At 41.8% G+C, this 23,060-nt stretch overlaps 1 protein-coding gene across 1 annotated transcript in view; it reads right to left on the minus strand.

Moving 5' to 3' along the window:
- COL4A3 (collagen type IV alpha 3 chain) overlaps positions 1-22,528 on the minus strand; it is a 61,466-nt gene extending 38,938 nt beyond the window's left edge. Inside the window, exons 1-15 of the mRNA XM_086754834.1 lie at positions 22,478-22,528; positions 14,076-14,101; positions 13,353-13,407; positions 10,610-10,699; positions 8,458-8,502; positions 7,927-7,971; positions 7,569-7,631; positions 6,811-6,864; positions 5,960-5,986; positions 5,277-5,354; positions 3,466-3,528; positions 2,945-2,980; positions 2,787-2,828; positions 1,502-1,579; positions 221-283 (exon numbers count right to left, since the gene is read on the minus strand). Coding sequence (XP_086610960.1) covers positions 221-283; positions 1,502-1,579; positions 2,787-2,828; positions 2,945-2,980; positions 3,466-3,528; positions 5,277-5,354; positions 5,960-5,986; positions 6,811-6,864; positions 7,569-7,631; positions 7,927-7,971; positions 8,458-8,502; positions 10,610-10,699; positions 13,353-13,407; positions 14,076-14,101; positions 22,478-22,528 — 816 coding nt within the window. The remainder of the gene's footprint in view (positions 1-220; positions 284-1,501; positions 1,580-2,786; positions 2,829-2,944; positions 2,981-3,465; positions 3,529-5,276; positions 5,355-5,959; positions 5,987-6,810; positions 6,865-7,568; positions 7,632-7,926; positions 7,972-8,457; positions 8,503-10,609; positions 10,700-13,352; positions 13,408-14,075; positions 14,102-22,477) is intronic.
- Positions 22,529-23,060: the final 532 nt, after the last annotated feature.

Genomic DNA, 23,060 nt, shown 5'->3' on the forward strand with positions numbered 1-23,060 from the left:
CTCACATTTTCCAAATCAAATATTTCATAATTTTATCTTTTTAAAAAAGTATAAAAATAAAAGTACAGCTAGAATGCTATTAATAAATATTCTATTTATTCTATTAATTAGTTCTATTCTGTTCCTTAAAGGTTGGGATAAGCAGTGTAAATCCTGTGGCATTTACTAGGTGATGCTGCCTGAATGTCTGGATTTAAGGGATTTACATCTGGTCACTTACTGTAAACCCCACTGGCCCTGGAAGTCCTCTTGATCCTTTATCTCCTTTCTCTCCTTTCAAGTCCTGTAACACAAAAGATCAAAAATTAATATAGTCTCTTGGATTTTTCTGTCCTTACCATAACACTCAAGTTTTACAAACAGGAAATCCTTATGCTACCAGCAAGCTCCTCCAAGAAAAGATGGTTCTACTTAAATGACTACAAGAAAACTTTGTATCGGTCATCCTGCTTAAGTCTATGATGTTTGAAAAAGAAACTGGCTCCGCCTGTATTTCTGAACATAGCGCGTTCAAAAGGGCCTACCTGTGATTGCATGCAAGGGATTACTGGAGTAAATATCCCCAGAAATGGCAACAAATGGCAAGTGAAAAACAAATAAACCTTAGTTGCTTCACTAGAGCTACAGTTACCTCCAGTGAGTAAAGGCAGTGGCTGCTCACACGATCCTTGCCTCTAGGGGCTCAAGATGAGACCCTCCCTGCTGCGCAGTATGGCCAAAGTTTATGGGCTGCCTATGTATTATCTGATTAGACTCATGCCCCAAACTATTCTCGTAAGGACATAATGGAGAGGGAGTTTTGACGACTCCATGGATTAGATGCAAATTAAATAAGGAAAATAGAGTCAAGAATAGGTTGAAGACTTGTTCTGTTAGTACATGAAGACTCAAAACTGTCTATCAGCTATGCTGTTTAAGTTCTATACAAGGACAAAATGCAATAATTTTAATTCACAACGCAGTATTTAAGCTGAAAGCTGAATCAGAGTACTTCCTTTCTCCAATACTCATTGTTTTCCCAACACTTTCCATGATTACTCATGCTCCAGTAAAACAAGGAGAAAATAAACCATGAAGTGTACACGAACGTGTTGTAAGCTTCTGCGAAACTCTGGTAGCTCAGAGTCCTGATATTCTCAGTGACAAGGCCTGGAAGTCAACACAGCTGTGGCTTGGATAGCCATTCAGAAAATCCATGTTGATTTGGCAGAGCTAAGTGATTTACTTTCCATGTGCTCAGAGATTCAGAGCAGGCGGGTTCCTGCTAGGAGGTTAGCATTCCACTGGCACCATGCAGATGTGCGTGTGAACACGCAGCCCTCAGCTCAGCTGGCCGGACAGACACGCTCTGAGGAGAGCTTAGTATCTAACTAAACAAGTCTGAAAAATGTCAGGATGGGTAAAAGGAAATGTTATCGGAACAATGAGGATGAAAATGTCCTCTCCAAGTAAAGCCCAGGAGGATGGCTTTTCTGAATGTGGTGTTGAACGATTTTACTACCGTCATGTTATCCGGTCCACTTAATGTCACAATAACGGTTCCTGGTGGTCCAGGGGGTCCAGTTAATCCAGTGTCACCCTTGAAAGAAAAAAGGAAAACAGAGCAATTACAAGCAGTGTGTTCTTATTGTTTCAAATTACCATCGCCATACTTTTGCATTGTGAACATTTTTCTGTCATTACACTTAGCTGTTAATGCTGTTAACATTTCTCTTTGCTTGCTGTTTATCTCCCAACACAAAAGGCATACGGAAGACTTAAGACTACGACAACCTTAACTTACCTGAAAAATACAAAAAAGCACACACTGATTTCTGTTAAAGTAACTAGAATTAGCTTAAATTTTAAATACTATTTGCTTAAAGTTATACGGCCATTTCAACTCTACATCAAATTAAAGTATCTCATTGATTTGCATTTTATCAACTGATAAAATACATGATGACATCCTCAAAACCGCAGTCTGATGATTGTTAACACAGTGCTGACAGATAAAATCAGCTTTCCTTTGTGCTCAACTGAAAACATTAATATCGCAGTACACTTTTCATTGAGGATCTTTTAGAATAGGGAAAGTCCTAAACGTGATCTTTCCTGTGGAGCTCAACAAAACAACATCTGTAATTTTCCGTGACTTTAAGCCTTTGTGTGCACTTGCAGCATGACAGCAAAGAACGCATCACACTTTCATGAGGAAGCAAGATGCCCCATGGTCAACCCAGCTAATGCTAATGAATAATCAATTCTACTGCAGGCTGAGCTCCTGAGAGACCATATGTGGTCCGCAGTAATTTCTAGCTTAGTGTCAGTTATATGGGATACAAAGTAAGAACATGGACAACAAACCATCCAATTTTTATTCAAAACCTGTGGGTTTTTCTAGAGTTATGAAGGCTGACACCGAAGAGATGTTGGCCATAAGAAGTTGTGACTCTACAGACGCTATGTATTTACCAATGTTTTCATGCTTAGATAAGCATTTGGAACCCTGTGCAAATGAGAGATAAATGAATTTAATGCTATGTGTTAGTAAATATTAACTACTGGCTCCTCTCAGGTTTCTGCCCTTCAGTCAGGAAGTTTATATCATCGGCTCTTACATGAAAACAGTTTGTTCTTAGATATTAATTGCCATGTTTCCATTTTCCAATAAAAGACTTCCACATATATACTGAAAATTTTTCTTTCAGTGTACTTACTTCCCCAAATATTTCATCATAGTATATCAGAAAAAGCAGAAAACAGAAACAAAGCTCAAAAAATGTTTTAAGCATTTACACAATTACCTTTCTTCCTTTGGTTCCTATCACTTTCAGTCCCATAAGACCCTGTAAAAAAACCACCAAACATTATTTTTTTTTAATTTTAAAAACACCTACAAAATGAGTTAATTGATGCTACGCATAATAGGAAGTTTTCATTTTTATTACCAATCTGAGACTACCTTAGGTCCAGGAGGTCCTGCTTTCCCTGGAATGCCCTACAAAATACGAAAAAAAAAAATTCCTTAACTTAAAAAATGACAGTCTTTAGCATCAATATAGGCGTTTTGAAGTACCCAATTTTCATGAGTTATATCACTAGTTTTATTCTTTCTTCTACCTTTACAACTGCAATTTGTTGTGAGTAGGTGACAGAATGCCTACACAGTCTAGTTGCAAACCTATACATCTCTCTTTCTTACAGCTATACACATTAGCATTTAAAGTGAATTTATAGGTAATTACTTGAAATTAAAATTTATGCCTACATGGACAAAGATGCTTCTGAAAACATGGAAATTATCATGCATAAAAATAATCAAAAGAAACTGAAAAAAACCCAGGAGGATATGAATTTCACACACACAGGTCTCTAGACCTCAAACAAGTATGTGAGAGCCAGGTACCAGTATCTGTATAATTCCGTAGGCTTCTGGGAAAATCAAAGGTTAAAGTAACAAGCGAGATATAAGTTTACACTCACTGAAGCTCCTGGAGGGCCCTGGGGTCCAAGTTCCCCAGGATATCCCTGAGCACCTTGGGCACCCTGCATATTGGAGAAGAAACAGGAATAAAGCTCCCGGCAAGATTACAAGCAAACCACACCGCTGAGTTCAGTGAACCGAATAACAAACAGAGGAGCAGCACTGTGGATTTCCTTTTCCTGTCCCAGGGTAACACAGAAGTACAATTCCTCCTCACTGTTTCCTTGGTTGGCATGTTCTGAAATCTGAGAAAACATACCTGTCCTACAACTAGACTACTCAAGTGAGGATACACGTCCTGTTAACTGTGGTGGTTCTCATAACGCACACAGTCCTATTGCTAGCCTTAAATCTTTTGAATATTCTGTGCAATAAATTCTACACTCTATAACCTCATTTTCAAATAAATGGCAAATAAAAAATTTTTATTTTCCTTTTAATTTAATGTCTTCCACTTACTGTAGCAGTCAAAAGAAATGTCTGTTCTGTCTTCTCCTATTAATCTCCATCTTAGAATCATAGAATCACAGAATCATGGAATGGTTTGGGTGGGAAGGGACCTTCAAAGCCCATCCAAGTCCAACCCCCCTGCCAGAAGCAGGGACATCTCCAACCAGATCAGGTTGCTCACAGCCCCGGCCAACCTGGCCTGGAATGTTTCCAGGGATGGGGCCTCCACCACCTCTCTGGGCAACCTGGGACAGTGTTCTACCACCCTCAGCATAAAAATTTCTTCCTAATATCTGATCTGAATCTACCTCCCTCTATTTTAAAGCCATTACCCCTCGTCCTGTCACACCAGGCCCTGCTAAACAGTCTCTCCCCATCTTTCCTGCAGCCCCCTTTAGGCACTGGAAGACCGCTCTCAGGTCTCCCTGGAGCCTCCTCTTCTGCAGGCTGAACAGCCCCAGCTCTCTCAGCCTGGCCTCACAGGAGAGCTGCTCCAGCCCCCTCATCATCTGCGTGGCCTCCTCTGGACCTTCTCCAACAGCTCCACATCCTTCTGATGTTGGGGGCTCCAGAGCTGGATGCAGTGCTGCAGGTGGGGTCTCACGAGAGCGGAGCAGAGGGGCAGAATCCCCTCCCTCGACCTGCTGGCCATGCTCCTCTTGATGCAGCCCAGGATGCGGTTGGCCTTCTGGGCTGCAAGGGCCCATTGCCGGCTCATGTTGAGACTCTTGTCCACCAGCACTCCCAAGTCCTTCTCCTCAGGGCTGCTCTCCATCCATTCTCCATCCAGCCTGGATTTGCGCCTTGGATTGCCCCGACCCACAACCCATCTTTAAAATACGGATCATACTGTCCTTTGTTATTACTGCTCTAGAAGCAGGGCTGGCCTGATCTGTTCAATCTTACTTCATGGGGAATTTTTGCAGTTGGATGAAATGGTCATTGCAGCCACCTTCCAACCGAACTGTTCTGTTCTGTTCTATTCTATTCTACTCCTAGGGCTAAACCCCTGAATCTATGACCGGTTTTTCTCTATTTGTAAAGTATTGTTTGTCTGCAACCTGGCTTCCCTGTCTCACTTTGGACACTGTTTGTTCTGATGGCAAAATTAATTGCTATTGTCTTGGTGTAATCTGTTTTGTAAAGTCAAAGGAAAGACTTTGAACATACTGTAGTAATCAGAGTTAATAATTTTTTTAAGACACAGAGTTATTTTCTGGTTTAGAAATTAGGCAATTTTAAAAAATACTATATCTATATAAAATATGTAACACATACAAAATTATATAAAATGATTTTAATATACATACACACTTGCAATACACTCTCTATATCACAGTCTGAATCGGATCTGAATTACCTGAAGCCCAGGCACTCCTGGCAATCCAGGATCACCTTTTGCACCGTACCCTGGGTTATATCCATCTGCAGGGGACCCCTGGGCAATCAGACAGAAAGGCAGATTAAAAGTTATGCTGGAGAACAAATATTCTAAAACAGTTTGGGGGGAAATAAGCCGCATCAGAACTGCATAATGATGGCAACTGTTCCCTGTGGATAGTTCTACCTTTAAAAAAAGATTTTATTAAACAGAATACACCTTTTTCAGGCATTCCAGTTCTGTTAGGAGCAGTCTTCATTTCAGACATATCTCCGTTACTCACCCACAGTCCTGACCTTCAATTTTTGGGTTTTTTTTTGTACTTTTTATCTCCGTAAAATACTCTCTAGTGCATCTGCAGATTGCCATACGAATTCATAAACTGTTTGAGGAAGGGGTTTAGTTCTTGATGTGCTTGAAAGGGTTAAATTAATTACATGTAATAACTGCAGTTAAAGGGAAAAAAAAAATTATATACTGTTTTGTAACCTGAGGTGAATGCAACCAATACAGATGAAGCACCAAAGTTTGCGGTTGCTTCTTCTGGAAAGCAAACCTTCTGTTCCCCACGAACGGAGATCACTTTTCCAGCAGTGAACACACACACAAACTGTTGATCACCAATAAATATGTCACGTAATATGACGTAATAAGTAACTGACCTTCTCTCCTTTGATGCCAGCAATGCCCTAGGGAGAAGAACAACCATATTACTAAACAGAAAAGGCAAATAGACAATGGCGAAAGGATACATTCTAAATATTCCTTAAGTTCAGCGCTCTCAAAGTGATTTATTTTCACAGACATGATGTATAGCCAGGTACATGTTTACTGTGCCAGACTTCAATTGAAGAAGAAAGGGCATATTGTTAAAAAATAGCCCAGTCTCACAGTTACAACTCTGCAAGTGAAAGCAGAACAGTTCTGAAGCCTGACCTTAATAAATAAATAAATAAGATCAGGAGAGTTGGTAAAGTAAAATTCATATTTAGAAGTTATTACATTTGAAGCCACTGGAACCTGACAGAGAGCATTCCCTTTCCATTTGTTGTTTAGAAGTTTCTTTCAAAAACACATTTCTACAGAGAAAAACCAAATCCTATGGTTAAATCAATGCAGCCAGAATGAAAAGTTCTGGGTTTAATGCCTGGTTCTTACTGACTTAAACAGGCCATACCCTCGAAGATAATCAGGCATGAACTGAAACCGCAATCTATTAAATATACGTTAGACACCTTTAGAGACGTGAGTGGTAAATTTTCATGAGTATCCCTTGAGATGCTACAGAGCTAACACCAGCCAATGAATTTGCAAGCACTCGTTAACTGAGAAGTTGAGGCCCAACATGCATAAAATTTGGTTCCTTTACCACAGAGTTTTCATATTAATGAAATGAGGATACCTATGTATTTCGACTGTTGTCGATACTAGCTAACGTCAGGCTTCACGCTCCTTCGGTGAACAGCTTTACGTGGTAGAAAGGCACACAGTCATGAATTTCACAGACACTTACTGGAATGCCTGGAGCACCTCTTCTGCCTGGAGGACCTGGAAAACCTTGATCGCCCTGAAAGTATGACGAGTGACTGTTAATGCATATTATTGTTTATTATTCAGTCTGATTTTAGCAAATGTGATTACAAAAGAAGTTTTTATTACCACCAGATTTTCTAGAAGGGGCACAGCCTGACTCTGTGGGTCTTGACTTCTATCCCAGACACCAGGCTTTATTAGAAATGCCAGATCAGTTCACAGTTTCACTAGAAATGTGTGACTTTCTGTGGTGGGCATTCTTCTGACTTCCTCTTTCACTCTTGTTAGTGGAGCAAAGTAAAACTGGTAAACCTGTAACTTAGCATTAAGCCTTGTCTTTTAATTGCTTTCAGGACTTATGAATTGTCAGCTGCAAGCTAGATACTCATGACAAAAATTTTAATTAACTATCCCTCTCTTCTATAACCCATTTCAACAGAATGACAGGTTGGACAAAACTGATCAGGGCTTCTGGATTTTATGAAAAAAGTTTTAACTGTCAAAATATCAAACATTATTGTTAAATTTTTAGCTAAAGCCACTAACATGTATTAGTTAATTATCTATCTTAGAGGCAGCACTTTACCTTTCTCTGGCCTCATGATTCAGATTTTTCCTAGCTGTTAAAGTCAAACCAAAACAAAGCTGTGGCATATCAGGGGAAAAATTCAGAATGCCTTTGGGCCATTCCTAAGCACAGCCAAAGACAATCTCCAGAACATTCAGCTCGGTCTGTACCTTTGTGCCGTCGCACCCTGGAACACCCGGGTGCCCAGGAGGACCCACAGCTCCCGGTTCACCCTAAAAAGAAGTACAAAAGTCACATGAGCTTTGTTTCTGAACGTTCATATTACCCTACAGCAACACTGAGAGAGTTTATGTTGGAGCAGCGTTTCACAAGCCTTGACAGATTACAGTGTGTTCTTAAATCGTGCCGATGACCAAGAACTGCTGATGCTAAGATTGCTATCTCTGGGCTAATCGGCAGAGACAATATCGATGTTGAGACCAGAGTGAGCACGCTGGGCTGAGGATAATTGTGTGCTGAAGACCATGGTGAGAGAGAAACGGTTAAATCAGTGTTGGTTTTACTTACTGGAAGGCCTGGGGGACCTGAAAATCCAGGTATTCCTGGGACTCCCTGATGATATGAAAACAGAGGAATAATATTACAAATACTAAGCAAAAGCTCATCATGCACTTTTCCTTTTGATTGCATTCGTAAGAAGGATGAATGCAAGCATGATGCTACTAAAAATCATTATTTCCTTAACCCTTCTGACTGTGAACCAAATATAATGGTAGTTTACGCGCTGTTAACACAGACTGGTTTCGCCCACAGAAAAAAACCAAAACCAACTCTGTGGAATTCTAGTCTGACTTTTTAATAGCACATCCCAATACTAAATACACACAGCATGAAACCTGTACACAAGGTGTAGCAAAAAAGGCAAAAGTTCCAAAAAAACCAGACAATGCACGTGCATACCCTGTGTATTATAAATTTTAAAAGTACTTTAAAATAATACATAAAGTTTTGTTTTTATTTTTCACGAATTATTGAATCTAGTTGGCATTTAACATGACATTTAATACATGCAATTTTGTTTAAAATGTAAGTACTTACTCGTATACCTTTGGGTCCAACGAAGCCTGTAAGACCTGGAGAACCCTAGATTACAAACAGAGAACAACAGTTTTCAGTAGAACTGAGAAAAAGTACATACATGTCAACAAGACATGCAATATTTTTAACACCAACATGTGCACACAAAACTATACAAATAATGATGTGCCTGTTACAGACACTAAAGCAAAGAGGCATTTAATACAACTTGCCTAAATCTTGGCATCCTGCCCTCCTTTTCAATGTTTACAGGGGATATATCTCATCATAGCTCAAAAAAATCAGAGCCAGTTGTGCATGGAAAGGAAAGGCAGGAGCAGGCTGAAAGGGGGCTCAGCAGGATGGGAGAGCAAGGCTGAAGGAAGACAGCAAAGCATGTCACAGCACAGTCTAGACAGAACCTGCTGGAACTGTCTCAAGACACTTAGGGCTTCACCGATAATAAGAAACTGTTATCATTCCCAGGAAGGAGATGGGGAACGTACAGAACTGCATAGCTCCTAAAATCCCAAGCAATATTTTATTTCGGGTAACATACGGGTGTTGAATAGGAAGAGCTAACTGGAATACACTGCAATTGACGGAGTCCAGGCTAAGAGAGATGTTATTGCTACATAAATCATCCCTACTTTTTGCCATTCTTGCAGAAGTTATTATCACTTATTGAAAGGGAAATGCTCTGCTAAACACTTTTCAACGAGGTCAAAGAAATGGCTCATCAACATGCATGAGATCCACCGTGAGTATGAGTCCCAAAAAGTATTGCAAAAATGAGACAGGACAGAATAATGCAACAACACTCAAACAAACTAAAACTATAAAACCTGTTTGTTTAAAGGTATGGATAAGTGCTGGAGACACACTAGTGCAGGTCCTAGACATAATGCGATTGTAGCAGTACCTTCCCGACTTATCTATGACAGCAGGAGTGCTGTTCCTCAACATAAATATAAATAAAATGCTTTTCCATGAGCAATTTATTTGTTTTTTTCCACTCATGCAGAAGCCATTGAAAATTCATACTCAGCCTCGGTTTAGGCATACAGGAAAAAAAGCCCAAGCCATCGAAGTCACTCTCTCCGTACTGCAGGCAACTAAGTATTTCCTAAACAGACAAAGATTCTCTTAAAAATCATCTTTCCCTTCTAATTTTCTTATATCTATTTTTCATATTTGTCTCAGTAGTAGCTTGTTTCCTCTCACTCCAGCAACAGATGTCGGAGAATACTATCAAGACAAAATTGAGGTTATGCTGTAAAATCTAATTAAACTCTGTGATGGTTTAGCCCGAATCACCACACAGTTTCTCGCTCACCCTCCCCCTCCCCAGGGGGATGGGGGAGAGAATTGGGAAGGAAGGAGAACTCGTGGGTTGAGATAAAGATAATTTACTAAAATAAAAAGGGAAAACTACAATAATAACAGAATATAAGGATATTAAAAATATACAAAGTGAACAATACGCGTTTTCTCACCACCCGATGTCCCAATGACCGATACAGCCCGTCCCGAGCAGCGATCACAGAAACAAACCCGAGCAGCAAGCAAAGGAGCAAAAGGGAGCCAGCAAGGGAGAGGGAACGATGCCAGCAAAACGAGCAGGAAAGATGGATGCCAGGAAGGCAGATACCCACCCTGGCCTGCCCCCATGAGCATGACGTTTATGGCATGGAATACTCTCTTTGGCCAGTTTGGATCAATTATTCTGTCTGTCTTTCTCCCAGCTTCCTGCATCTGCAAATTAGCGAGACTTGGAAAGCAGGATGGTGTCCTTGGTCTCATTCACAACAACTGGTATCATCAGGGTGTTTATCAACATTCTTCACACACGAAATCCAAAACATAGCAGCTACTGAGAGGAAAAGTTAACTCCATCCCTGCCAAAACCAGGACAGACTTATGTTCATTACCGCTGGCAGTTCAGTCCAGACGCTTCAGCACTGGCCACCGGACAACTGACAATAAAAGCTGACGTTCACATCAGTCAAAAAGTGACCATTGCAGCAGCTGACCACACAACATCCCTCACCAAACAGGAGACTCCAAAACAGGTTTTGGGTTTGTTTTTTGAAACAGAGTCCTTCCTCTACCCAATCACAGCTCACTTTCCCAGCCAAGCACAGTAGTTTCTCTGTCTCTCACACACACCCACCTTTGGTCCCTGTGGCCCTGGAGGCCCTTCTGGGCCAGGAAAGCCTCTATGACCAGGTGGACCGGGAACACCAGGAAAGCCTTTTTCACCCTGTGAACATGAAGAGAAAGAAGTTCTTAAAATATCTATGAATTCTCCTTCTGGTAAGTTATTTCCAAGGCGTTCATTACTTGCAGTACCTCTTAACTTCTGCAGATGTCTGCTGCCGTGGCAGACACACCACCCTTGCCCACACTGACCTGTTTTTACGGTCTCAGCTGTGTGCTGTCCAGGCCACACGGTACCACTGAAGTAACACGCTCGTAAGTATGGCTGAAGATATCAGAAGACAGCCATACTCAAGATTTTGCAGAGTACAGAAGTTAATGGGCAGCATGAAAACTTTAAGAAAGCAGCTGATACATACTCCTTGTTAATATTTCCGTAGCGTGTTTAGTCCCTACAAGCAACACAAATCCAAATCCATCCCAGCAGCCCCAGTTTGTAGTTGGTAAATTTAACGGCTGCTGCTATACAGCAGGGTCAGTTCCAAATCACCAGTACCTCTCTTCATGCAAGCCATGGAAAGAAACAGTGGGAGCTGAATGCCACAAAACCATTCAGATAGAATAAAAGAAGTTTTCTTTAAGTGACAGCTTCTTAAAATTGTTCTGAGTCCAGAGATTAAGACACTCAGTTACTTTTTAAGGTCAAATTCAAATAACCAAAACATGTAAAGGGAACACAGAAGAGAAAAGCTACACAAACAGCTTATTCAAGACCTTGAACAGGTGACAGCATGACACGAGAGAGACAGGATGAGGTTATCGATTCTCTCAGAGCTGATTTTCCTATTGCTTTATCAGGGGAGAGTTATACAAAAAAGCATTTGAAATGTTGCCGTGCAGAAGTTCCAGTTTCTTATTATTCGATGTACAAGACGGGATCCAAAAGAAGTCTCTGGGAAGCCAAAATACCTTGGTTTGTCCCTCTACAAATTCTCACCCCTCAAAATCCCCCAAAATCACCAGATTTTAAATAATTTTTGAATTTAAAAAAAAGAAAACTAAAATATATAAAGACAGAATGTAATCCTAGAATATTTTAACACAAATCAAAAAGAGAATTGCATTCTGAAGTGTCTGTGAGATCTGTGGCATAGCTTTTTATAACAAATCGTTTATCCCACCCAAAAAGGACACTGCTATACCAAGACGGGCCACTGGAGGGGGTGCGGTGCTAACTCACAAAAAAAGGAAAGAATTCCTTGATCCTCCTCCCCCGAGCCTGCAGCCCCTGACTGAAGCAAGCCTGGGGTGTGCTCTCCTGACAGCTTCACTGACCTCCATCCAGCACAGGCGACCTCATCCACGCCTGCTTCTGATCCGCAAGATCAGAGGATCCTCAGGCTGGAGAAGTTCTTAACACTGAACAGTTACCAAAACATAGCGATCCATGTAATCGTCCTGACTTCGAACCTGCCTGAAAAACTGCATCGGCGTAAACAGTTATTAACTCTTGATTAACTCCTACTAATTGCCCAGTTGCTTTAACGGGGAACTGATGAAGACAAGTTGTGGGTGCTCATTCTTATTACTACTTCTGTTTTAGTAGGCAGCTTTTTTTCCTAATTTTTCAATTGGTCTCAATTTTACTGGTTACGACAAAGTCAGGTTAGGCCAAGGAAGAACATGGAAAATAAGCACTGAGATTTTACTAAAGCCATAAGTACTCTCCTTTCACACTTAGGAAAATATCTTTTAATAATTGACATATTTCCTTTGAGAGAACCTTTCTCCACCACTGAAATGAAGCTTCCGAAAGGCAAGACTAGGATAGTGCCCTGTGGTGCAATATGACATTTTTTTCTTGTTAACAGAAGTACAGGAGAGAAGTTGCGCGTCATTCTTTCCCAGCCAGATGTGTCGATCGATGGGACTAATCACAGCCCTAGGTCTACGTAAACATCTGGAATCTACGGATAAGGTTTAGCACGGCAATCACTGTGCCCTCACTTAGCCTGAATTACAACCATGGCTTCCTTAATAATGCCCCTTTCATTTGTGAATCAGTTGTTTTTCCAAATACAAGCAGGAGTTTGAAAGAATTTCTGGCATTTGTGTAATTCAGGTTTGTCTAAAAGCCACCCCGAGCCTCTGCCAAGCTACTCCTGGCAACGGCCAGAGCCGCGGCTCTCTCACTTTTGATGGATTTGATGCTGTTCCCTCGCTGCTGGCAAGGTGTTTGTGATCAGGACCCAGAATCCCATCCCCTGCGTCGGTCCGCAGGAGATTTATCTGCATGACACCAGCGCGTGTAGCTTTCCCTCAGGAAGCGGCAAAGGGAGGGAGATGGGCAAGGTCCCAGGATGGAAGCACTGAACCCGACGCCCTCGATGGCATTATGAAATGCGTAACAGGAGCCCGGCGGCCAAGGTAACGGCATCTGCCGGCGTTTGTTAGGAGCTTGCGAAAGGGACCTACTGTTTTGCACAGTTCTTCTGTCGGTGTTCAAACATCAGGCAATGCCATACACAAACCCATGCATTTAGAAAAAAAAAAAAATCTTCTCAGTTAAACAGTGTGTCCAGAGTTATTTTAACTGATTTTTGTAAGGCAATGTATTCCTTTCACAGTTCTCTGCAGGCTCTGTTGACAGAATACTGTCACACAATAAATTCACTCACTGTATCAACCCAACTAACCTATTAACAATTTCCAGGTGTAAATTAATCTTAGAAAAGGAAATACATGTTTCTTCTTACCTTATTACCTTTCATGCTATCGCAGAAGCAGGGACTTTTACCTTTGCACACACAGCTCTGAAAAACAAGACAAACTTTATTACAAAATTATTTTCCTCATTGTGGTGTTTGGTGAGGAGTAGGTGAGAGCTCAGTGGTTTTAGGAAGGTAATTGTTTCACAGACAATACAAATTAAAAATAAGTGTTTGTGAAGAGCAGCAATTCTCAGCAGTGGAAAAGAGATCATTATTCCCCTGTACTGTCTTTTGAAACAGGTAAGGTTTTTTGTTTTTTTTTTATAGTTGAGGTAAAGGCCAAGAAGCTGTGCTTAACACTAGGGCTATAATATCAGTACAAAGCCTGAAACTCAAGAGTTTGGGCTCATAGCACTGAACAGCGATGATTCTTTAAAAAACTTACTATAGAAATAGATACATATACTGATATTGTTTTAGATTACAACGATATTCTTCTTATTTTCATCTATTAACCAATAATTTTCAGACTTTCTGTAGCTGCCTTTACCTCCTGACCCTGGCTCACGGTACCTAGAACAGTTGCAAAGGAGCCTCAACTTTGTGGTTTCTGAATTCTGGAGGTTTCCTGAGCCAGGCTGTGCGACAGCGCGCAGGCACACACCGGGATGTCCCCGCTCCCGGGCTCTAGCTGCGACCGTCCTGGCTGTGTCTTCAGCTGAGCCTGGAGTTCAAACTCCTGCTTGGAGGGCTGAGCGTTGAGTCTGCGGCTTCACCGCCAGAGTACGGCCTGGCTACGGGGGAGCAACGACGACTTGGGAAAATCCAATGATTCATGGAGTAGGAAAAGAGACTCTGTCTTTTCTTGTTCACACTTAAGTGTGAAGATATTATTCTAAGTGGCATAAAATTCAGGAAAGAAGGAAGAACTGCATTTTTCTTACAGGATTAAAGCCTTTAAGATGGTATGATACAAAATTTCTATTTAGATCTTGAAGACAGAATTAATTAACCCCTACAGCTGGTCATAATACAACAGCAGCACTGTTCCAAATTTGTAACTTTTCCAGTGGGGCTCTCAAAAACAGAAAACAAAAGAGAAGAAAAAAATGTTCTCAGTTACATTTTCAAATTATAATGTCAGATGGCCATTAAATTTAAATTTTCCTGGAGCAATCTGTCCAGATAAAACATTTTACAGAACTGAAAAGCAGCTTTTCTTCCCACAAGCTAGGACCAATTTATTCTCTCTTTATCATCCAGAACCGAGGTACGCGGTATCAGCTGCCTGCCTTCATTTCTCACACAGTTCACGGTGTTCGTCTCTTTCCACTGACTACAGAAGGAAACTTGACATCTACTTTGGAAAAACTCATCCAGTCTTGTTAGGTGCCTCTTTTAGGATGGAGGAAAGACGCCACGAGTGCCTGCTGTCCTCTATGGATAGGTGGCTGAAGTCAGGTGAGATTACACCATCTATTAATTTAAAAATGGACAGATGGGCTGTGCCTCATGTGCACAGCTATTTAACCATGCATTTACAAAATAAACCAGCAATTAGAATCAGTTGGCCATGAAAAGCAAATCCCCCAAGGAATGACTGTGTCTGCCTGTGGCCTATAAACAAATCAACAGGTGATTATTTGATGTTTCAAGAGAGAGTTGCAAACATTAAAATCTTAATTCGTTGGCATATTTAAAGAAGACTCTTTCTTCCCCTGATCTGAGAGCTCGAATTCAAGTGGTACTGCATCAGAAATCTGGAAAAGAAAGGTGTCATGTAAAACAGAAACCATGTGACTAGTCTACCTTTACCGTTATTTTAATCAATGTGATTCTATCACCAGAGACACAAGAATAAACACTAGTGCAGGTTTAACAACAAACAGTATCCTGATTTCTTCTCAGTGACGTCAGTCAGTTTGGCACCGAATAATCTAAATTCACCACTTAAGTTATATGAGAGATATCTGAAGCCTTTAAGCACAAATACCAGAGGATAAAGTGACGTATATCTCAAAATAAATATGGAATAGTCTAGAAGAGAACCAATTTGCTTGTTCCCTATTCAGTAACAGTCCCTTCTATCCCAAAGTATTCTCCTCTAAATGGGCGACACGGGTTATTGGTACCTGACTGCTAAGCAGTTGGAAAGCCGTAACTGTTCAATGTCCAGCATCCCAAAGAGAGACGCACACACAGCACACCACAAAAGTAGTCTTAAACTGCAGGTACTGCACGTCACTGCTCTGCGGGGCTGGTGAGTGACTCAAGCCACCACATTCTTAAGGCTTGCATATGGAAATTGTAAACTATAAGACCTAAGAGACCCATTTACTCGGCAATCTCAACTGGTGAAGCAAAGATTTCACTTACAGATTTAGTAGAGGCACATCTAAGTCCAGGAAAGGTGCTGCTTACCAAGGAAAAAACGCTTGCAGCGTTCCAGACTCTCTGAATTTTTTCAGTATAATCAGGAGCATAGAGAGCTTGCCCGAGAAACAGCCACAGCTTCTAATCTTCCTAGTCCCATCATAATTCTACAGACCTTCACGGAGTTGCACCTTATTCCTACCTGTAAAAGTAAAGCTAGAAGCACGTTCTTTGCAGTATTTGTACGCGAAGCACAGTTTTCAGGACATGGGGAGAAATCACCAAATGAAACGACTCTTCTACAACAGGTCTCATCTGCAGGAGACTTGGTATGTACACATACAGAAGAAACTTTTTAACTTGCAATCGCAGATAATTCAATGTGAAGTTAAATTCATGAACAGGTAGGAACTTACGATGCTACAAAACTAAACAAGGTGATTAAACTATTTAAAGAAAAAGAGCCTTCGCTCTTTAGGAAGTCAGAATGCTTAAGATGTGTTTAATTTGCCATTAGTATGCTTCCGGGTCAATTCAGACCTTTTTGTGTACGCAAATCACTTCAAACTAAACTGCAAAGACCAAAGATGGTTTTACATTACACACTCAGTTAGCTGGATAACACTAAATGTTTTGGCATATGATTTTTACGTAAGATTAGATTCTGCCTTCTGTAAATGAGCTTTGAACCAAAAAATCATTGCTCACTTACACTACCGGATGTTTCCACGTCCCTGCAAGATGCCTGCAGCTCGTTTAGCAAAGGACCGTAACAAAACAATAGCAAATTGCTGGATTATAAGATAATGAAATTGAATATTAGTTATGAATGGCTTATTCAAAATCCTCACAATAACAGCTACACCAGTAAATGCATTAGCAAAGCCACAGGTTTACGGCATGTTTTTCACTTTTGCGATTTCTGGAATAACCACCTCCATTTATTTCAAATGCGTAGATATGGTAGATGGCACTAGATTTTTGATCTAAAAACCTAGGCCAAAGGATAGAGTCAGATCATTATATGAAGAACAAATCAAATTAATTCACCAATGAACCAAAATTTTTTAAACACCCAACAATTTCTTGGAGTAATTTATAGAGGAGCTCCTTTCAAAAGCGTTTTGAGTGCTAGCAGCAGTAAACAGTTTCCGTTGCACATGCTGAAGCACATTTTCTGCAGCGGTTAATGTTTTGTTCAGGGGGTGCAACCTTACCTATAACATGGAACTGCCCCTCCTGCACCACGGGCTTGGATTCTATGGGGCTTCTGCCCCTTCCTGCCCCCAATTCAGAGGCCAACTTAGGCTTCTGTTTAAAAAGCGTCCCGGTCCTCTCCTTCACTGAATCCCTCAAAGAAATGACAAAGACAGAAGGAAGAACTCACGTACTACCGGTTACACGGTCACCTATGCAGAGCTTAACGTAGACTCAGCGTGGCACTGCTACTCCTACCACTGCAGTCGTGGCAACGTAATTTGGAGTCTCAGAGCAAATCTTACATGGCTCACGGCACTTTGCCAACAGATCTATGAAGGATGTCAGAGAATGTATTTAGAATCACAGAATCTTTAAGGTTGGAAGAGACCTCCAAGATCGTCAAGTTCAACCGTCAACCCAACACCACCATGTCCACTAAACCATGTCCTGCAGTGCCTCTTCTACACGTTCTTTGAACACCTCCAGGGATGGTGACTCCACCACTGCCCTGGGCAGCCTGTTCCCGTGCCCGACCACTCTTTCAGTGAAGAAGTGTTTCCTGATACCCAACCTAAACCTCCCCTGATGCAACTTGAGGCCATTTCCTCTCGTCCTATCACTAGTTACTTGGGAGAAGAGACCAACACCCACCTCCCTACAGCCTCCTTTCAGGGAGTTGTAGAGAGCAATGAGGTCTCCCCTCAGCCTCCTCTTCTCCAGACTGAACAACCCCAGTTCCCTCAGCCACTCCTCATCAGACTTCTGCTCCAGACCCCTCACCAGCCTCGTTGCCCTTCTCTGGACGCGCTCCAGCAACTCAACGTCCTTCTTGTACTGAGGGGCCCAAAACTGCACACGGTATTTGAGGTGCGGCCTCACCAGTGCCCAGTGCAGGAGCACGATCACTGCCCTGCTCCTGCTGGCCACACTGCTCCTGACACAAGCCAGGATGCTGTTGGCCTTCATGGCCACCTGGGCACACTGCTGGCTCATGTTCAGCCGGCTGTCGGCCAGCAGCCTCAGGTCCTTTTCCCCCAGGCAGATTTCCAGCCCCTCTTCCCCAAGCCTGCAGTGTTGTGTGGGGTTGTTGTGACCCAAGCGCAGGACCTGGCTCTTGGCCTTGCTGAACCTCATACAGTTCACCTCAGCCCATCAACCGGCCTGTCCCGATCCCTCTGCAGAGCCTTCCTGCCCTCCAGCAGATCGACACTTAGGGATGTTATCCAACCTGAATATGTCAAAGGATGTCACGAAGCGTTAATGTAAGGAAAAAAGCGAACAATTATGGGCATTTCCATCAACAGCACAGGCTTTGAGTCCCATCACTCACATTGCGGGGCAACACAGTCATACCGGGAATGGTTTAACGGCACGAAGATGGTGGACAGACAAAATGAGCCAGTGAGGGTGATGAGCCAGTATTTCTCCATTGATCTCTTTGTGGAATGACATATATGATGACACAACAGTCAGAGAAGATCAGGGCAGGTCAGCTAATACATATTTGTATTAAAAATACTGCACCCGGGACAGAGAGGCAGCAAAGTGTGTCACTGTAGGCAACAGGCACCACATTCTTTATGTTTCAGATGGAGACCACATCAAGACCACACAGGACAAATAATAAGGACATCCAGATGAAAGCTGAGGTGAAATTAATGTTACACTTTCGGTCTGATTGGTCTTTAGTTTAATGGGTGAACTCCACCGATTCCAGAGGTAAATCCTGGTTAACAGAAATGAAAGATGACTGCACAACATGAGGAATTTTAAGATTAATTAAAAGCAGTGCAAGCGATATCCATTAATTACTCTGGACAGTGAAAAGAGCCCAGGTGTCTTCTCTCAAGTTGGTGGTGAAACTGTCACTTTCCTACATCGGTGGTTCTAATGGCTGACCAGGCTCATTTTTAAAAATGCAAGCCTGATTTTCCATTTAAACTTGATTTTCATTAGCATCTCACCTATCCTGCCGTTAGGTCTTCACCTTCCCCCCTCAAGGATCACTAAATTAGAACTCCATCAAACCACGGAATAAGACTTACTGCATAAGATCTATTTTTCTGTGAAGCTGCTTTTTTTTTTCTTTTCCATCTTTCTGCTCATTCATGGTATCCTGAGCAGCCTACAAATAGGCAGGTCATCACAGTGGTCCTTTCTAAGTGGAAGCAAATTATCAGCTAATTTCCAGTTTTCTGTAATTTCTCTTAAATTGCAATACTTATTAAAAATTACCTATCAGTGAGCCAGCTCCTTTAAGAGCCTTGATTACGAATTTCCAGGGCTGCTGACACACGGAGATTTCTGAATTCTTCCTGAGCTGTCTCAGTGCAGAGCCATCACTTTACACATTCCAGCTGCGTCTATAAACCATATCCGAGCGCACCGAATAATATTGCTTAAATAGTTGATGTTAATACAGCGCTTAACACTACAAAGGGCCCGTTTCTCTCGTGTTCTCTACGACATGTTTTCTATTACATCTAATGAAAGTGGGCGTCAAGCATTATGATCACAGTAAGTGCCCAGCGTGGAAAAGGCTCTCTAAGGAAAATCTTTTTTTCGGAGTCTGCCGCACCTGCGTGAGGATCCTTACCTCGGCTGGCACAGCCAGGAATTCTATCCAGACACCGTTAGTGGATACGTGACCCTGGCAGCACATTCCTCATGTTGTACAACTGCAAATCACCACGCAGCGGACAAGGTCCTGGAGAAGGAAGTCTCCTCACTCCAAAACATTGCTATCAAAACAAAATGCCAGTCTCACAATTACAATCTGTATACTAAAAGTTTTTCATGCATTCTAAGCATCAAACATGAATTCATTAAAATTATCAAAGACCACGAAGAACTTCGTGTTTTCTTAGCGACCGCTGGACCAGTACAACAAAACCAAATTATTAAGCCTTCAGTAAGTATAGACAACATAGAGCAGAAATAGGAGATGATGAGATGAAGGAAAATATGTCGGTTCCCAAACCCTGAAACATTGTGTAGTCACTTGTGAACTGGAAGGCAGCCAGACATTCCTACCTTAGAAGACTCCTGTTCGCAGTCGTGTACGCTATCAGGATTCACCACGTTTTGCCTACCAGCTGAATACCCACCGCGTGACAACAACCATTTCATTTGGAATCTCCACTGTAAAGAAATACACCTGTAACTTTAACTGATCAACAACCTGGTCAGCAATGTCTAACGCGGGGAGAGCGGATCTCCAGGGACACAGTGCCAGAGAACTGTTACGCTACAGACAGCGCAGTTGTTGAACAAGCTCCATTAAACACTTGTAATGGGAACCCTGCTCGGGGAATCAATCTCCCTGCTTGGCGACACAGGCCTTGTGTTACCGGTTACGTGCTGCTTCCAGTGTGAGGTGCAGAAGAGAAGTCCTAAGCACAGGAAAAAACCTTTATAACACTTCACAGAAGCAGGATTTTGTGTCTAACCTGATTTGTGATCACACAATGTGAACACACAACACGTGTCTATCCGAACTTGGTAAGAATTTCCTCGCTTTCTATCCTTAATTTTAAACTGTCAGGAGTTATTTTGGAAGGGATTTGTTCCATTATGTAATATAAAGATATTTATAATGGTACTTGCAAACCAACTATGGTAAATGACTGGTATGGAGAAACAGAAGAAGCTGCTGTGGATGAACATCCAAACAACTTTTTTATTATGCCAAGAGAATGTGTGTATTCCTGGAGCCTGGAGAAGAGGAGGCTCCGAGGAGACCTTAAAGCGGCCTTCCAGTGCCTAAAGGGGGCTGCAGGAAAGGTGGGGAGAGACTCTTCAGCAGGGCCTGGTGTGACAGGATGAGGGGTGATGGTTGTAGACTAGAGGGAGGCAGATTCAGACTGGACATAAGGAAAAATATTTTTCACTGAGGGTGGTGGAGCAGTGGCCCAGGTTGCCCAGAGAGGCGGTGGATGCCCCATCCCTGGAAACATTCCAGGCCAGATTGGCCGGGGCTGTGAGCAACCTGATCTGGTTGGAGATGTCCCTGCTCCTTGCAGGGGGGTTGGACTGGGTGGGCTTTGAATGTCCCTTCCCACCCAAACCATCTTCTATGATTCTAAAATCCTTTTTCACCTTAGAGTTCAAAACCGTTTTGAAAACTTTCCCTTAGTTTTAAAAGCAAAAACCTGTTCAGAAAGAGTTTTGTACACTAACAACTTTGTAGTGTTAGCCCAATCTCTTCATTAAAACTATTCATATTTATCACAACAAAAACCCAGTAACATAAACCTTAAGTAAAACAGTATAAAACAGATGGAAACAAAATTTTCATAGAACTTTTGGTATCTCTTGCCTATGCTTAAATGGAATAAATTATGTAATTAGGGTAAAAAAAAAAAAAAAACAACAACCAAACACCAAAAAAACCAAAACAAAACCCGCAAAACACCCTGCAATTCTTTTTTGTAATATATTTAATGTATAGCCTATCTTTTTGGCCGTGAACCAGCCCGTCTGTACGAAAGGTCGAAGGACCTACCCTAACACAGCTGTTCATGCTGTTCTACTGGAAGCACGCCGTTCTGGCATCCCGCTCGTAGTTCCACACTCAACTTCCATGGCACCAACCACAATCTCACCCAAGCAGATCCAATGTAATTAGTTAGATGGAGCTTCTCCCTTCTCTCCAACTCACAGAATTAAGCCGTACGAGAACGGCAGGGCTCTGCCATCTTCACTGTGCCCGCACGTTATCACCGTCGTATTAGGATATAACAGGTAAAATGTTGTCATTTAGACAAGAATCCCAACACCCTGAGTTTTCACAAACTGAAATTGTTTGTGAGCTCTGCAGCGATGACCACGAAGGCCTGTGTTGTAGAAGCTGCCTAAAATGACTCGGTATCTACCTACGCAGAGCTGGCACGTTGTATGCAGTTTTGGAAAACTGTAAGTTGAGGCTCTCAATCGAATCTTTGGGTTTGGGGGTTTTTTAACTGCTTTTGGTCTAGAAAGAGAAGATACAGAATTACTCCCTCTTTAAACAGAGAGAGTGATGGTTTGCTGTCTTCCGCTAAAACGCAGAAAATTTTGATACCTGTATTTATAATGACCAATATCCTACTCTACCAATAATCTCCCTAGAGTGGAAGTCCTTGTGCAGAGGACTGTCAGAAACCGGACCAAACTGTTCACGGGATATTCAGACGGGTAAAATCTCCCAAGGCAGACCCACAAACCCCATCCCTATTCTTCTCCCGACCTTGAACAGGACACGGGGACAAAAGAAATAAATATTCTTCCTTTCCACAAGGAAAAAAAAAAAGATTAGGCAATTCAGGCCACAGAATTTTGTTTTGTGTGGCAAACTTGTAAGGGTGTTTAATCAGCTTATTCATCCGTGCTCTTCCTTCCTAACAGAGGGTCATCGTAAAAGAGCAATCTAATAACAAAGAATCCACACCATTTAACTGGTGAATTTTTGCTTACCTACCATAATATGGTTAGCATTACATCGCACAATTTGTATTTCTTCAATGTGGGAATGGTATTTACTACAACTGGTGTCTCCTCAGGCCTGTATATTTGTATATTCATAAAATTCCTGGTGTGCATCTTCTGTTAAATGGTACAAATAGCAATGAAAGCAACAGTAGCTTGTTCAGAGAAAGCTTATTGCACATGCTTTGGTTTCTCCTTTTTTGAAAGGCTTTGTGATTTCACAGGGAAAAAAAAAAAAGGAGGAAAAATAAAGATTACTTTTTCTTGCAGCTTTCTCCAAAATGACCTGTGGAAAAATGTGGCACAAAGACCTAGTTAAAAAGCCTTCACTGAACCAGGCCAAACAGAAAACCCGTGTGAGACTTGCACCTTACCACAAAACTGCTAAGTTAAAAAAACCCAAACAGCAAAAACAGAACTAAAAATATACTAGGTGGAGCAAGACGGAACTTTTTCGGTGCATGCACAAGAGACTGGGGCTGTAAACAGTTAAGAAGAAAGAAATCTTTTTGTTTTCCACCTTTCTGCCAGGTTCCTGTAATCCATGCCAGCACACTGGGCCTTCTAGTGTTACTTTGTCGGGCCGCGGGGTGAGAATGTGACAGTAAAACAGATGACCGGACATCCCATACTAGTTGCACTAGTATTTTGTTTCAAAGGCATGTTATGACAAATCAGCTCTGGATATCGCAGAAGAGATTGCTAGCGCACATC

This window comes from Chlamydotis macqueenii, chromosome 9 (genome assembly GCF_036417535.1).
Source record: "Chlamydotis macqueenii isolate bChlMac1 chromosome 9, bChlMac1.mat, whole genome shotgun sequence".
NCBI lineage: Eukaryota > Metazoa > Chordata > Aves > Otidiformes > Otididae > Chlamydotis > Chlamydotis macqueenii.